Source organism: Trachypithecus francoisi, unplaced genomic scaffold (assembly GCF_009764315.1).
Source record: "Trachypithecus francoisi isolate TF-2019V2 unplaced genomic scaffold, Tfra_2.0 Lachesis_group3, whole genome shotgun sequence".
Classification (NCBI taxonomy): Eukaryota; Metazoa; Chordata; class Mammalia; order Primates; family Cercopithecidae; genus Trachypithecus; species Trachypithecus francoisi.
In genome coordinates, this window is record NW_022681468.1 from 87,804,363 (window position 1) to 87,821,470 (window position 17,108).

The window sequence follows — 17,108 nt, forward strand, 5'->3', positions numbered from 1 at the left end:
AGCCAAAAGCACTGTGAGGGTGGCAAGAGGGGAGGCTGCAATGAGGGCAAATCACCAGTGCAAAGCCGTACACACCAGGGATTGGGGGCCCTGCAGCTTCTATACCCAGGGACATTTGCTTTGGGGACTGGAGTTCTTACTGTGGGGTGAGGCTGTATCTGGCCTCTGGGAGGAGGACTGTGTGGGGTCTAGGTTCCCCAGCCCTAATGACCCAGCTGGTTGAAGGCAGCAGATGAAAGGGGATAAATGACCACGCAAGCTCTGGGTGGCCTCACGAACAGGTGGTGGACAAGGGTGACCCCTGTTGAGCAAGGTCCTGCACTGCGGTGGGTCCAAGGACTAAGCTGCCAGCATTCATTTCTGACTGTCACTTACCAGCTTCCTGTGCCATTTTCTCATCTGAAAACAGCCGGATCCATCTCATGGATGGGTGTGAGGATGGTACGAACAGGCACAGAGAGCTCAACAGAGCCTGCCGCAGAGTCTGTGCTCAGCAAATCCCAGCTGTTGCCAGTACTGTTGCTGTTGGAGGGCCCAAGAGGGGACACTGGTGACCCCACCCCCAGCTGCCTGTCCCTGGAGGGGCAGGTGTAAGAAGTGATGAAGCAGGGGCTCACAGAACTCAAATACAAATAGGCCACTAGAGGGAGGAAATGCAATTTCTGCAAAGGGGTTTCATGGCCAAGAATTACGGATGTGCCCTGAAGAGGAAGCCAGCCATAGGGATATGGGGGAGTCTAATGGGCAGGCTTCACTCACATGTGCAGATGCCTTGGGGTATTTGCCGAGAATCAGGGATGGACTACAAAGCAGGACTGAGGTGGGAGGGGGACAGGACCCCAATTCCACATAGACTGGTTGAGAGCATCTGTTCAGGGATGGAAGCCAGGCCCATCCCTTCATAGCATCTTTAAGAATCTCAAAAGAAAGCCACAAAAAGGCTCCAACCAAGGCCCAAGGTGAGGGGAAGCATTTGAGTCTGTTCCCGCTGGAAGAAGTGCAAACAAGTACAAGGGAGTACATTTGTATATAAATAGGACAGACTGGTGAAATAAAATGAAGAGTTTGGATCCCTAGAGATGTCCCAGGAACCTGGGGTGTTGTCACAGATGGTTCCTTGGGAACACTGATCCTACAAAATGTTTGTCCACACAGGCTAATGAAATCCTGAGCAGGGGAGAGAAGATAGTGTCTGGCTGGAAACCACACATCTCCACTCCCTGGATGCTCTGGGCCTGGGCCAGACACAAGAAGTTCCACCCCTTAATCTAAACCTAGGGAACTCATTTTCCCAGCAGGCAGGACAAAAAAGGAAGTGTGGATCAGTTTGCACACACAGTGGAAGGGTTTGCAGTGGGTTTGCACACACAGTGGAGGGGTTTGCAGTGGGTTTGCACACACAGTGGAGGGGTTTGCAGTGGGTTTGCACACACAGTGGAGGGGTTTGCAGTGGGTTTATACACACAGTGGAGGGGTTTGCAGTGGGTTTACATACACGGAGGGGTTTGCAGTGAGTTTACACACACAGTGGAGGGGTTTGCAGTGGGTTTACACACACGGAGGGGTTTGCAGTGGGTTTACACACACAGTGGAGGGGTTTGCAGTGGGTTTACACACATAGTGGAGGGGTTTGCAGTGGGTTTACACACAAGGAAGGGTTTGCAGTGGGTTTGCACACACAGTGGAGGGGTTTGCAGTGGGTTTACACACACAGTGGAGGGGTTTCCAGTGGGTTTACACACACGGAGGCGTTTGCAGTGGGTTTGCACACACATGTGGAGGGATTTGCAGTGGGCTTGCATGTACTGAGAGGGCCGCAGAGGCCCAGCAGGAGGTGTTGTCATATGCCTGCTGGGAGGGGCCCCTGCTAGGCTCAGGAAAAAGGACCCAACAGGTAGGAGCCTTACCTGGGTCAGCCTTACGTGTCTTCACTGCTGTGAGTGGGGAGTTGTGTGAATAATGACACCCCACATCTGGCAAAAAATACACTTTTTCAATTCTGCCTGTGTCCCCATTCAGGGAGCTTCTGTCAAGTATCCACTGAACATCCCCAGCATGATGGGTGTTGGGTAGACACAAAAGTTGAGGTCTGGAGGGGGGCAGGCTGGGGAAGGGAGTGGGAACGGTGGGGGTGGTGGGTGGGAGAGAGGAAGGGATGGGTCCCCACTAGCTAGAGTGACACAGCTGGCCCAGACAAAGCAGGATGGCGGTGGAGGGGGGCGGTCAGCAGATTGGAGCCTGAGTCACTGCCTGCAAATCTAGTGGATCTTGTATTCAGCCCATGGCAGGCTCAGAATGATGGACACACTTACAGTTCTCTGCCATTTCCTGACATTTTAAAGCCACCAAATGGAGCCTGTGCATAGAGGGCGTTGTAGCAGTTGATCCTAGAAAATAATGAAAGAAAGTTCAGGGTCATCTGGAGAAGACCCCCTGGCTCCTGGCACTGCAGCCACTGAGCCCCCATTGCAGGGCATTGACTAATAAACAGTCTTTTGCCAAAGCTTCCATGACGAAAACACAGGGTGCTCTCAACTTTTGTCTTCTCATTCTTCCCATCAGCAACATTTGGAAATCCTCAAGTACAGAGTGTGTTTCATTGGGATAGGAATGAAATGATAAGGGGAGAAAAAAGAAGAGAGGGTCAGGCATGATGACTTATGCCTGTAATCCCAGCACTTTGGGAGGCTGAGATGGATGGATCACCTGAGGTCAGGAGTTCAAGACCAGCCTGACCAACATGGTGAAACCCCATCTCTACTAAAAATACAAAAATTAGTTGGGCATGGTGGCATAAGCCTGTAGTCCCAGCTACTCAGGAGGCTGAGGCAGGAAAATTGCTTGAACCTGGGAGGTGGAGGTTGCAGTGAGCTGAGAGTGTGCCACTGCACTCCTGCCTGGGGGGACAGAGTGAGATTCCATCTAATTAAAAAAAAAAAGAAAGAAAGAAAAATCAGGGTGTAGAGGAATAAGAATTAGCTTTGAAATGAGACAGATCTGACCCTAAAGTTCTCCTGCTTCCTGGTTATATGATTCCGGGCTTATTGCTCAACTTCTCTGAGCCTCAATTCATTAATCTTTAAAATGGGGATCACAAAACATCATGTGCAGAATTACTGATGAGGCAGGGACTGATATAGCTATTTTGCAGATGGGCATGAACTGCTTTTAGAATGAGAATGGAACACAAAGTTGGAGGGGCAGTACAGCACAGGGGTCACAGGCACAGGCACTGGAGCCCTGTCAGCCATCTGCTAGCTGTGTGACTCTGGGCAAGTCACTTCATCTCTCTGTGCCTCAATTTTCTCATCTATGAAATGGAGACATAATGGCACCAACCTCAGAAGGTGGTCATGAGGATGGAAGGAAGCACTGAGATAGTGCTTGGTACATAATATACAATGTAAACAATGAGAAACTCTCAGTTAATAGAAGAATAAGGAACTTAGCAAGAAGCAACTCAGGAGAGCTGAAATACACACACAGTCAACTTACCAGACTGTTCCAGACTCTAAGGCAGAAGCCAACTTCAGGGCTTTGTCGAGGTTTTTTGTGAACACGGCTGCTGTGAGTCCATAGTCAGTGCTATTCGCTCTTTTTATCACTTCTTCGATACTTTTGAACTTCAGTATTGGTTGCACTGGTCCAAAAATCTATGATTAATTGCAAGAATGGCAATGAGAGGCATGACTGAATGGAAATGCATGCTGTGAGCAAGCATTTCCTTCTCTTTACACGTTTTTCATATACCCAGAGCACACACATGCGTGAAAAATGATGATTAGAGAAGAAAGAACATCGAAACATTTCTTTAGCTGCAATTACCGTTGAAGACTGAAGGGAAGGATTAAAATGAAACAAAAATAAAAAATAATAACAAAAAATGTATGTTATGTTTAAGATGTCTCGTTGTCATCGGGGTTTCTGAGAAACCCAGCCAGAGAGTCTTGGAGTAACCCATAGATGCACAGAAGACAAAACCTGCAGGTAACTTTTTTGAGAGTTGTCTTGAAGGATATTTGCAGGCACTTTGTAAGACTGTGCTCCTACCTCTTGGAGCTGTGTTTTCAACCAATGAAGATACCCTAGAACATTTCCATAACAATTACCAGAGAAAGGAATGGCACAATATTCACTACAGTTTGTGATATAGCAAAGAAAAGGAAATGGAAGAACTAAGGCTTGAACATTTAAAGGTGATTTTAAAGGGAGCTTGTAATTAATTCAATATTAGACATAATTATAAGCTGGCAGGATGGTGCCTGGCCTGCCAAAATACCTTCCAGGTTCCCCAGGACCTCTTGTCACAGGGATGTTTAAGGAGCTGAGCTTTATGCCATCACCGCACATAACAATCTCGAGGAAGACACCTCTAAAATACCTGTCCCAGAAAGCCCTTGGCAGGGACTCATCCTTTCATGTGCCCCAAAAGATCATGTCCAGGGTCTAACCTCCTGGGATCCAGCTCTCCTCTTACAAATGCTGTGTGGGAACCAGTTCCCATCTAGTGTAACAGTGGGGTTAAAAGACAAAGATTTACACTCTTATGGGAGTAAGGGAGTCTCCTTAATTTCCCTCATTTCCAAGATGTCCGTAGTGGAAAATGTCAATAAGAATTCCAGCTGTGACACGTTCCTTGAGTGAACACTTGAAGTTTAGTCTGGGGTGCCCTGAAGGCGGCTTTGGGCCCTGAATCCACAGGCTCTTGAATTGATCCCTGGCAAAACCCACAGGTGGCAACAGTTCTCCACCTGCAGTTGCATGACTGACTCAGGGACCTGGTGTGTTAGATCAGAGAGGGCTTGCTTCTCCCCAGAGAGGGTGAGCCATGAGTGAAAGCTAGCTAGAGCAAACAAGGTACGTGCTGTATCATGCTTGGAGTTCACCAGAAGCAGGGACAAAATGGCTTCCCTAGGGACCCCAAAGGAGAGGGGAAAGACCACACAGAAACAACAACAACAACAACAAAAACAAAAAAAACACTCAGATCACAAGGATTTCTGGGATCCCTGGGCCCTAGGGAAGGACTCCTGTTCGAAAGGCCCTGCAGGCTGCAGTCTTGCTACAGCCCCCTCGTACCTCCTCTTTGGCAATCCGCATGTTGTCTGTGACTTCTGAGAAGACAGTGGGTTTGATGAAGAGCCCCTTGTCTTCCATGGCTGAGCCCCCACATTCCAACTTGGCTCCTTCCTTCTTTCCACTCTCGATCAGCTCTAAGATTTTGTTGAATTGCTTTTGATCAATCTGCAAAACACAAACAAAAAGTGCAGCCTGGCTTCCTTCTGGGCAGTGGCTGCCATCTCATGTTTTCAATGGCCTTCAACATGATCAGCCGTCCTCCCTCTGCACATTCTTGTCAAGTCATGATCCATGTAGCTAATGTGCCTTGCAGGTAAATATTCCTCTGATGCACAGAGCTGGACTCTTTGGAGCAGGGGAGAGATGGGGAGATAGACTCGTCTCGTCCTCTGGAGGTTTGGGACTTATTTACACTTCTATCTCCCTTTTCCATGCAGCAAAGTTAGTCCACGGGTGACACAGGTCTGAAATGGTCACATTCTTTCCTCTCCCAACTCTTTACATTCTACTCAGGTTGCCAAATTTAGCAAATAAAAATACAGGATGCCCAGTGAATCTGAATTTCAGAAAAATGACACATAATTTTTTTTAGTATAATGCATGTCCCAAAACAATATTTGGGATATACTTAAGCTAAAAGTGCATTCACTGTTTATCTGAAATTCATGTCTACCTGAGTGCCATGTATCACCTGGCAACCCTGTGCCCTGCTCAGTTGGCACCATGAGTCAGGGTAATAGTTACTGGAATTCTCCTATCATGATGCAGAGAAGCGAGAAGAAAAGCTAACCACCTTACTCAACACCCCTGGGGACAAAGCAGAATGAAACTCCAGGTGGGGCGGAGGGGCTGCTCCTTGGTTGGTGGGGAACAGCTCATGAGAAAGATTCTCCCTTTTGCTCTCTTGTGTAGACGTCTCCTTGGCTGGAGTTTGCCCTATACCACCAGCCTGACACACAGCTTGTGAACATGCTACTGACCAGTTGTCAAAAGCGCACCCTTTTGGGAGACTGCTCAAGGGGGAAAACGCTCTTTCTGGCCCCGCCACTGGGCCTTCTTCCTGAAATCTATGGGAATCCTGTCCTTTATCATGATCTGTGGCTGGTCTCCCTCCTCTTTGGCTAGGAGAGGCAAAGCTTTACTAGGTTTACTTTAGCTGGGACTTTTAGATAGGAAAACTGGTTTTATTCCAATAATCATAAACAGAAAAACAAGCAAACCCAGTGGTGCGATTGTATGACAGTCTGTCCTGGAGGAGCAGGAGAGAGGGCATAAACCATGCATGCCACTTGACCAATCATCTCGTGAAATATGGACCTAGTTTAAAAATACTAACTCAGATCCATACCTCACACATTATACCAGGCCAAACTCCAAATAGATCAAAGATATAACCAGGAAAAACAAAACCATAAACGTTTTATGTGTGGGAGACTTCTCCTGTGAACTTGGAGTGCCTTCTAATGACTCAAAATACAGAAGCCAAAAAAGAAAAGATGTATAATTTTGAGTATGTAAAAAAAAGGGGGGGGCAAAATTGGAGCAATGTCTAATGGCCTTCTAATGACTCAAAATGCAGAAGCCAAAAAAGAAAAGATGTATAATTTTGAGTATGTAAAAAAAAAAAACAAAAACAAAAAAAGTGCGGTGGGGGTGGGGGGGTGGGGAGCAAAATTATCATAACAAAGAGCAAAACAACTGACTTGGAAAAAATGTTAACAAGTCATATTCATAGAAAGCTAATCTCTCTATTATGTATGTAAAGAGGTCTTAGAAGTGATAAGAAAAATGCCCAACAGTTTGAAAGAAAAATATGCAAAGCAAATGCACATTTGATAATAAAGGAAATACAAATGGTTTTTAAATATATAAAAAGATGTTCTTGCTTATTGTAAGAGGTACATGCATGTTAAAATGAAACAAGATACCATTTTTAACTCTCAGATGGGAAAAAAATCCATATTCTGTTGGAAAGGGTAAAGAAATAGACAAGATTCTAGAATATTGGTAGGAATACACATTGGGTCAGCCTCTATGGAAGGTAATTCAGCAACACTTAAGGAAATTACAAATGTGTTCCCACTTAGCAACCCACTTTGGGGAAGCTGTCCCAGGGATCTCCTTGTGTGTGTGTGAAATTATATACTCTGAGGGCTTGTGTGTGACTGCACATACCCACATGCTAATCAGAAGACGTTACTGAAATTCTGGTGGCTTCATCCAGCAGAATTCTGTACACATGTGAAAAAGAATCAGGCAGGTTCCCATGGACTGGTATAAAGAGCTCTTCAAGTTTTTTTTAGGGAACAATAAACATAGTGCAATATAGTATACTATCATGGTAACTTTCGTGTAAAAATAACAAAGGCAATCAGGACTTGCATTCATATCTGCTTGTATACACATGAAAACATTCTAGAGGGAGACATGAGGAACTAAGAACTGGGGATACCCATGGGAGGAAGGGTTAAGAACCAGGTGTACAAAGATGGGGGTGGGAGGGGCGGGAACCCTTTCACTATAGCTGTTTTTAGGCGTTTTGGGATTTGACCCACTTATGTGTACTCCACTCAAGAAAAGTAACAAAAACAAGTAACAAAATAAAGGTAACAAAAACAGCTTTGCAACAGATCCCAGAAGAGCTCAAGGTTCTCTCAACTTCTCTCTGGGTGACCCAAGTTTCAGGTTAACAGTTCCAGATGTTGCTGAGCTGCTCTTCTCCCTGAGGGGCCAAAAGGACCACAGGGGCTTCACCTAACTGCAGGTCCTCCCTGGCTGCTGGGCATATGCCATCTGGAAGACCCTGTTTGTCCTGCAGGCAGTGCTGGGTCCCTGTGGAAACCCTACACATCCAAACTCAACACTCCCTAGAGAGTCTATAGGAACACATTGTTTAAATCTAATAATCCTCCATGAAATGTCAGCTGGTGCCTTACAATACAGGAAGAGAGACCTGCCAGGAAGTGAGATGACGCGGCAGGGCACAACACCAGAAACAGGGAAATATGGCCCCCACAGGACTGGCTCAAGGCTCTGCTCAGCTCTCTGCTGGGAGGACGCTGCCGGATCCTGCCTGGCCAGGTGGCCTGCATAATGTTTATGTGCCTCGTTGCTCAGTTGCCAAATAAACCTGAATGGTTTTGGAGCATTCCTGTGAGCGCTAGCCCGGCCGTGGACCCGGATCTAGGTCAGCTAGCTGTTTTACAGGCATGAGACAGACAGGACTATTTAGACAGCTGTAAGTCCTCTCAGAGTAAAATCTTATTACCGTAGATGAAAAAGCACTTTGGAAGAAAAAAAAAAAAAAACGGTAACAGCATGCTAAAATAATATGCTGAGGTTAGACGGCTTCAGTGAGCTTTCAAAAGGACTTTGAGCGGTGGCATAAATGCACTGATGAAATCAGCACCCATTCTGCCTCTATCTGTTCTCTTGGAAGAATTTGGTGTATCTGGCTTCAAAAGTCAAGACTGAGACATCAGGCATAAGCCAAGAAAAGAGCCACGGAAAGAGACTTACAAATAATGATGGGGTAAAAAAGTTTCTTCTGTATGGGGATCAGTTCACACATTTCCCACTGATTCTGGATTAGCTTTAAAAATCACAGTGGATTCCATAATGACTTGTGGTCATGTCTGCGTTCAGATCTGAAATCCAACCGAGGCCATTAGATAACCTTGTGTCACTGACTGCTGGGTTTGGGCAGAGGCTGGGCAGGCAATGACTGAGGAGAAGGAATGTTAGCCACAAGAAGTGCTTTCTGCCAGGGTCACGTGGCATCGGAGTGTGTGGGCTGGGGCCAGTGGAGGGTGGGCACTAATGACCAGAAACCCACCCCTCCTCCACGAGGCCCTCCCTTCTTCCCCAGCCAGGGCATCCCCACAGGACAGCCTGATGTCATGCATAGACACTCACTGCCACCTAGACTGCAGAACCTGTCATTTAAAGCTTCCACCTGTTTAAAAATAAAACCTGTCCATAATTGAATACTTCCTAGGTGCCATGAAATTCTCATAATATTCAATGATTACTCCTCATTCTCCAGATGAGGAAACTGAGGCATGGAAGGATTTTTGTGACTTTCATAAAGCCCAGGGCCAAATCTGAGCTCAGATCCACAGCAGCCTCCCCTGTAAACATGCAATGCTGTCACAGTGGGGGAAGTGGCAGCCTCCTGGGATAGACACAAGTGGAGAAGTCACAGGCGTGTGACTTGAAATTTCGTGGCTGGGGCAGGACTTTGGCTAAAAGCAAAGTGAGTGGCTGCTGAGCTCCATATAAATAATGCATGGGATGGTCAGGCTGCCCTCTTTTAAATATTTATCCATCTGCTTCACTTCATAATTAGTAAGAAAGTGATACAGGATGTGCCCTGTTAAAGAGGATATTAAATCTCGTGGTTATGATCATTTTCATCCTGTCCTTGGCTTCCCAAACTCGGCCTCCAGATACATGTTCCTACTGCCTGGAGATACATTCTCATGCCCCAGCCTCTCTCCATCTGGGATTGTTTGGTTTCTGATGGTTCACCTTGTCCTGTAACCCACGTGGGCTTGAGGGCCTTGGGCTGCAACTGAGACACCAGGCCACACCCTGCCTGCACTGGGCTACCTTCAGCCAGCCTACAGCCCCTTTTCTGTAGGGACCATCCTGGAGAGTGGAGGGTGCAGGCAGATGGCCTTCTGCCCTGGGAACAGTGCCCTCCTCCCATGCCTCAGTGTGTCCTGCCCCTTTCCATGAGTTCCCAGGACCTGACTCGGGACCTGATGGGATTGTGTTGCTGATCAGTTTCTAAAGAAAAGAAAGCCTCCTGGGTAGGGCAAGTCAGTGTTCCTTCCTTGGAGAGGGACCCTGTAGGCCGTGGCCATGGGACTGCCTGCTTCAGCCCCTAGACAAGCACCATGGGTTTAGACACACCAGGGGGATTACCTGAGGCCCCTGTTCTGTTTTGACGTCGAAGGGGTCTCCCACGGGCCGTTTCCTGGCATACTCCACGCTCCGCCTGACAAACTCAGAGTAGACCTGCTCCTCCACGAACACTCTGGAGGCTGCCGTGCAACACTGGCCTTGGTTGAAGAACACTCCCTGATGGGCACACTCCACTGCCAAGTCCACTGGAGGGGGAGGGGCGAGGGAGGCGGGCGGAGTAAGAGGAAGCGATTAAGTCGTTAAAGCAGGACTGGCGACAGCTGCAATTCTAATTGCCTACACAAGAAAACAGGCCCCAGGATGGCTGCATTTCAGAAATTAATTTTGTTTGCAGACTTTCCCAGAGAGGAAGGGAGAAAGGATTTTGGGGTCCACCAAGTTTGGCGTTAAATCAATTCCCTGACTGCAGGACTTCTCAGTACCTTTAATATGCTAATAAGTCCAGAGAATCATAGCATTCTTCTTTTCACTTGCCTATGTAACCCTCCCCTCCCCTTTTTCTAGAGGACTAATGTTTTATAGAATAAACTTTGGTAATTATTGATGTAGGCCCACTGGTGAGAACTTCTAAAGAAGCCAAAATTTTTCACCTTGAGTAAAAGAAGGGTCTTATTAAGTAAGGTAACATCATGTGCGTGACTTGAAAGGTCTGACTCTAAGTTGTAGAGCTGACATTGAGCTAAAAACCAGTTATTCAAACCGAGCTAGAGGGCGTTTAGAGAATAAGATCTTGGGGGACACGCTTAGTGGATAAGAATGGTATTGGGATGTCATTTACATCTACAGAGGGGTTTCTAGTGTTCAACCCTTGGCTGGTTTCATCACCACCAACCCCCCGCACTATTGCTTGCTTAAGAAATGCAGCTTTCTTTTGCATAGAGGCTGGCAGTGGCTCTGGGCATTGGAAGGTGATCCATTCCAATTTCATCAGGGCTGCTCCAAGGGACTTTGCCCTTGGCTTTGAGAAGGAGGCTGCTCCTATCTAGCTGAGTCATTGTGCAAGTTTCAGTGGCAGCAGGACTGCACCATAAGATTTGGGGGTACCTCTCTGCACTCTCGACCCCTGCAGCTGGCTGGGCCAGGTCCCAACTTGGAATGGACCCTCCTCCAAAATAACAGACTCATTTCCTGCTCCTAATGGAGCTAGGGGTGAGGCGAAGGGGCAGGGGAATGGTGGCTTGTTACCCTTGATGTCTTGCCTGGGATGCTGGTTATGTCAGGATGTAATTTGTGGACTGGCACTGCCCTGATGAGGGGTAGGAGGTGGCTACACGGCATGTTTTTATGACCCTTGTAAGTAAAATCAAGCCCCAAACACAATTAGTCCTGTGCTTTAGCTGCAGTTTTCCTCCAGAGAGGAAGAAGATGAACTTCAGTGCAGGCGGAGTATCCAGATATGGTGGCAAAGGAAGGCAAAACAGGAGTCTTGGCTGTTTGGGACTCCAAATGCTAGTCACAGTGCCAGAAACGCTCCATGTGGCTCCAAAAACCACTTGCTTTTCATAGCACTAACGGTGCTTCCACACTAACTGCTGGAACACTAACCCAAGCAAGAAATGGGCAGTCCATCTTCACACCCAGCTCCCCTTTCCTTCCTCAGAGCCTGTTTCCTCCTCCTGTCCTTTCTCCCATTGTGAAAGCCAGCTGCCAGAAAGGAACTGATATCAGTTATCTACGCCTTAGTAAGAAATTGTGCCAGGGTCATTTTTCTTAGAGATATTTGCAATTCCAACCTTATCTGAGGGTGAAATGAAAGGCTTTGTTCTCCATGACAGGAATTTCTGGCACCAGTGGACAGGTGGGGGAGGTTATTCTTAAAGGCAAAGGTGTTTTAAGGCACTTGGGAAGTCACACCTTTTTACAGCTGACGCTGTCAGCAGGCGAATGAATGCCCGGCCAGCCCTCTCTTCCCTCTTGTGGACATGGCAGCCAACAATAGCATATATTTTAATGTTGTGTCATTTGGCTCTGGCAAGACACAAGCTGCCCCCAAACTGCTGAGCAGGTTGTCTTCCCAGGGCAGGGGTGCAGGCCTAGAACCAGGCAAAGAGGGTAATTTGAAGGATCAGTTGCTACTGCCCTCCTCTGATTTATCACGTCTGAGACACAAGGAAAAAGCATCTCCACTCTTCAGGGATCTTAAGACATATGCTAGGAAATGTGACTTGGAGGGGAGAAGAATGAATGACTGGGAGTGGGTGGCACTTGCCCTCCCCCCTCCTCCAAGGGGCTCTGGAGGAGAAGTCAGACCTGCTCCTTGTGACCCCAGCTCTGCAGGAACAGGCAGGTAAACTTAAGGTGGAGGCACAGAAACAGGCAGCCTCTCAGGTGCCACTCAAGCCATGTCATTTTGGCAGTAGAAGGCAGCTTTCTACTACAAGTAGAGCTGGCATTTTGATGTCCATCTGCCTGTCTGCGGCTAGCTGACTGTGGGCAGGATGCTCAGGGTGGAAGTATCTCCACTGTGTGTGCATGCATCTTACTCTCAGTTGGTTTTGAATTCAGGCCAGGAAGTGGAGAGAGATGCAAGGGTGCCCCGAAGCCCCAGCAAAGCCCAGGAGGCAGAGACTCACAGTCAGCATCAGCGCACACGATGCACGGGTTCTTCCCCCCCAGCTCCAGCGTCACCCGCTTCAGATTGCTCCGGGAGGCAGCTTCTTTAACCAGTTTTCCAACCTCCAGGACAGAACACAGACCATAATGTACATTGAATGTGGCTGAACTTGGCCCAGATGCAAACATCAGTGAACATTCTGGACAAGCCCGGGTGGTACTGCCACCACCTCGCTCTCTGCCCAGGCGCGCCAGGCCCGGAAGGTGTCACTTCACTCTCCTCCCCTCTGCCAGCATCTCTTCCCATGCTAGACCACGACATCCTGGGATCCTTGGTCTGAGCTGCTCCACTTACAGGTGTGAGTTGGAGCCTCTAGGAGCCCACAGGGCTGGCTGGAAACAAGGCCACCACCCGCTCACCTGTCCTGGTGCCCGTCCTTCTGAGCCCAGCAGACTGGTCCAGCCAGTCTGGTGAAGGGCTTCAGGGACCACGGGGTGACTCTACCCCTCACTAGAAACAGCTGAAATTCCAACAGCCCAGTAGGGAGGTGGTTCTGTGTGGCTCTTTGGTGTGATCTGAGGGAACCTCCAAGTGTTAGAGAAGTAGCAGGGGCAGCCAGCCTTCAGGATAAGAAGGAGCCAATTCTCTGGAAACACACTGTAAGACTGAGGCTGCCGCAGACAGGCAGGGAGTGAAGGGGTGCACTATGAGCAGAAGAGCCACTCACCAGTCATGCTTAATGCCCCCATGGGGTCTCTCCCATTGCCCACCGCACCCCTGGAGGGGAGGGCTGGCCCAACATGACTTGGTGACTTATCTAGGGTAACAAGTAAAGCCTAGCACCATGAACTTCAGAGCTGGGAAGACCCTCAGAGACCAGCACAGACACAGAGGCCTAGAGCCAGAAGCTAGCAAGGGGTGGCCCGAGCTCTTTCGGGTCTGAAACTGTTTTCTCCAATGCTAAGGTGTAAGTGCATTTTAAACATCAGCAAGCTCATGGGTGATGGCTGAATGAGATCTGGAATCCATCCACAGGGACAATGTCTGTCCCCAAGGAGAGTAACAGCATCCATTAGGGCTGGACTAACTGAGAAGGGGGATGGGGACAGTGATTGCAGTGGGTGTTTTTTTCTTTTTTAAGTACAGAAGTACTTTCTCATTAGAAGTAATTCCACACAGAGATGTATGTAAATTAAAGGGAGAAAGCCTTCAGCTTCCCTCCCGCTCTGCCCCGAGCCCACCCCATAGGTGGCAATCAGTAATGATTTCTTGGGAATCCTTCCAGACAATTTCTACTTCTACAAGCACACGCTTTTATGAATGGGATCATATTGTGGATAATTTTCTACAGTTTGCTGTTGTGTGCTTCAACAATAGATCATGGACAGCTTTCCTTGTTGTAACGGCTGTAAAACATTTCGTAGAATGAACATAACATCCTTGAAAATATGTCCCTGAAGCTTTATGAGAAAATTTCTTTAAGTAGTTTGTTTTTTTCAAATGGAGCTTCTGAATCAAAAAGTTTTTCACTTTTAAATGTTGGATGAGTGCTATCAAAACACCGTCATCTTAGGGAAAGTGTTGGTGAGTGCCTGCTTCCCATATTCTTAGTAGTATCATTTCAGTTTTTAGCTAACTGGCAGGCAAAAGGAGAGTCTGATTTTGTTTGAATTTGCATTTTCCTGATTACCAGCAAACTAGTTTAAGCTTATTGGGCATTTAGTATTTCTATTCTCTGAAGTACCCATTTTTCTACCATTCAGTTTTTTTTTTTTCATTGATTTGTAGGAGCACTTTACATACGATGGATATAAATTCCTGGAGCACTGCATGCATCACAACTATTTTTCTTTGAGCTTGTTATTTATCTCTTAATTACGGTGTTGTTTGACAAATGAATATTTTACATTTTTACTTTATCTTATCTCTCAGTCTTTTCTTCTAAGGCTTCTGAGTTCTATTGGATATTTATTTACTTTGGAAACCAGGCCAGTGACTTTTTAAACTGGTTGTTATATACTAAAACATGGTCAAATTTAGAAGAAAAACAAACCATATTAAAGCCTGTCAAAGGAAAAGTTCACAGGTGTCAAGTAACGTGCCACTTTCACTTTCACCAGCACCCCATGAGGAGGGTTACCTCTGTGGACCCGGTGAAGGCGATCTTGTTGACCTGAGGGTGAGAAGAAATTGCTGCTCCCACTGTGGGCCCGAATCCTGGCACAATGTTCACCACTCCTGGAGGGAACCCGGCCTGGGAAGAAACCAAGATAGCACCCGAAGAAGAACAGACTTCATCCGCCATGGATCCACATTTGGGCCTAGAGAGCCGTGGCTGTGTCACATCTCCACAGGGATGCCCGGGCCGGGGTGGATTTACCCAGGACCCAGATGCAGTTGACCTTGGGCACCCTGGGAGCTGACCTGGGCTTCTCACCCCCTGCTGCCAGCTCAGTATGCAGGCTGGGCAAGGGGAGATGCCCACTTCTCCTTCCAGGGGGACCCCATCCCAAAGTGATGTGCAGTGCAAATGTGTCATTATGCTGCAAGGTGGCCATGGCCCACCTGTAGCACAGCACCTTTCCATGTGGGGTGTGTGCGTGTGTGAGAGAGTGTGTGTGTATGTGTTAAGGGGAGAGGGGCAGCTTGATCACAACCCCCTGCCCAGGATCAGAGGCACCTGCAAAACATCTGCCCAGAGCTTCAGTTTTCTTTTTTCTTTTCTTTTTTTTTTTGAGATGGAGTCTCGCTCTGTCACCCAGGCTGGAGTGCAGTGGCACGATCTCGGCTCACTGCAAGCTCCACCTCCTGGGTTCACGCCATTCTCCTGCCTCAGCCTCCCGAGTAGCTGGGACTACAGGCGCCTGCCACCATGCCTGGCTAATTTTTTGTATTTTTAGTAGAGACGGGGTTTCACCGTGTTAGCCAGGATGGTCTCGATCTCCTGACCTCCTGATCCTCCCACCTCGGCCTCCCAAAGTGCTGGGATTACAGGCGTGAGCCACCGCGCCCGGCCCAGTTTTCATTTATTAATCAGACCCATTATTGTTCCAAATGGTGACAAGGTATCACTCCCTTAAAGTTATTTGCTTGTTCAACCTAGGTCTCACCTGGAGCAAGCCCTTCTGGAAGGCAGAGACTGCCACCTCGTTCATGTTCATGCCTTGTGTTTTTCATATACTAAGCCTCTTTATCAGGCAAGAAAAGCAAACGAGGTGGAGGACGCTCTTCCCCACCTGTCCTGAGGCTTACTTAGAACACATTGTTTCAGAAGGTCAAGATTTTAGGCACGGTGCTTGAGTCTTTAGATTTTTAGGCACTGTTTCTTAACAGTTGGGATTTTCAAATTCCTAAGTCTCACCAGTGTGACTTAATTATGCCCCACATCACCAAAGGAAAGCGAGAAACTGACTCATCACCAGCTGTTCCCACCTCTCCTCTAAGCAACCGTGGACCTGCCTCCCAGTCATATCAGTCCGACTAAGAAGAGAAAGCAATGGATCTTTCCTTCTGTCCCTCTTTGCTTTCTGTTGCTTTCTCTAAATCTTTGCTCCATACAACGTGGGGATGGAATGACACCTCTGGAAGGAGGTGTCCCTTTGGGCCTCTATCTCCCTAAGTTCTGGCTGCCTGAGGGAGAAGAGATTGCATTCAGAGCAGAGGGTACTGATTAGCAGGGACCCGGCACACAGATAGCTGCAGCTGCCCAGCTGGAGCTGGCAAGGCCACCCCTCCAGAGAAAAACAGACCATTTCATAAACTGAGAATGCAAATCCCAGAGAACCTCCCAAATATTTGGCTCCCTCTTGCTTGACCTCCATGCAAATTCTCTAGACAAACCACTGAGTCCTCAACCATAGGTTTGAGCCCATAATAAGAGTTAAGCATTCTCATTAGGACCACTGGGAGGAATGGAGTTTCTCCAGCTCAGTGGCCACAAGCAGGAGAAAGAACGTGCAGTCGCCAAGCAAAACACTGGGAGTCATTCCCTTCCCACTCGATTGCCAGCAGTCTGCCACTGTCCCATCTCGTGACGGTGGCCTGGTTCCTAGGAGTGGGAATGTTACCAAGAACACGTGATATTTTCTTTTTGGATGTCTCACCTCTTTGATCAGAGAGCCGAGATAAAGGGCGGTGAGGGGTGTCTGCTCCGCAGGCTTCAGGACCATGGTGTTCCCACAGCAGAGGGCGGGTGCCAGCTTCCACACCAGCATCAGCAGGGGGAAGTTCCACTGCGACAGAGCACAGGGGCTTTGGGGGCCCAGATCCACCCTCCTACCCTGTCCCATGTGCCCAGTGATGCCTTTGTGGAGGACACTTGCTTTTCATGGTCTGGATTTGGGGTATATGGGGTAACATAGGAGTGTGCAATGATCAGAACTGCATTCCTGCATAGCACTTCTTAAGCTGCATTCTGGGTGGTACTAACAGGTAGCCTTTGCAAAGAGGATGCTGTTGTATGTGTTCTACCTCCCCCTCTAAAACGTCTGCTGAAGATGTGTCCTCCTCCCTACCTCCACGGGCACTTTTCCAACCCTCACTTCAG

The 17,108-nt window shown here is 47.9% G+C and overlaps 1 protein-coding gene across 1 annotated transcript in view; it reads right to left on the minus strand.

The window, feature by feature from the left end:
* The window catches only part of ALDH1A3 (aldehyde dehydrogenase 1 family member A3), a 36,195-nt gene that overhangs the window by 5,327 nt on the left and 13,760 nt on the right, over positions 1-17,108 (minus strand). Inside the window, exons 6-12 of the mRNA XM_033188823.1 lie at positions 16,666-16,794; positions 14,703-14,816; positions 12,582-12,684; positions 10,009-10,193; positions 5,080-5,244; positions 3,496-3,653; positions 2,313-2,387 (exon numbers count right to left, since the gene is read on the minus strand). Of these exons, the coding sequence (XP_033044714.1) occupies positions 2,313-2,387; positions 3,496-3,653; positions 5,080-5,244; positions 10,009-10,193; positions 12,582-12,684; positions 14,703-14,816; positions 16,666-16,794 (929 nt within the window). The remainder of the gene's footprint in view (positions 1-2,312; positions 2,388-3,495; positions 3,654-5,079; positions 5,245-10,008; positions 10,194-12,581; positions 12,685-14,702; positions 14,817-16,665; positions 16,795-17,108) is intronic.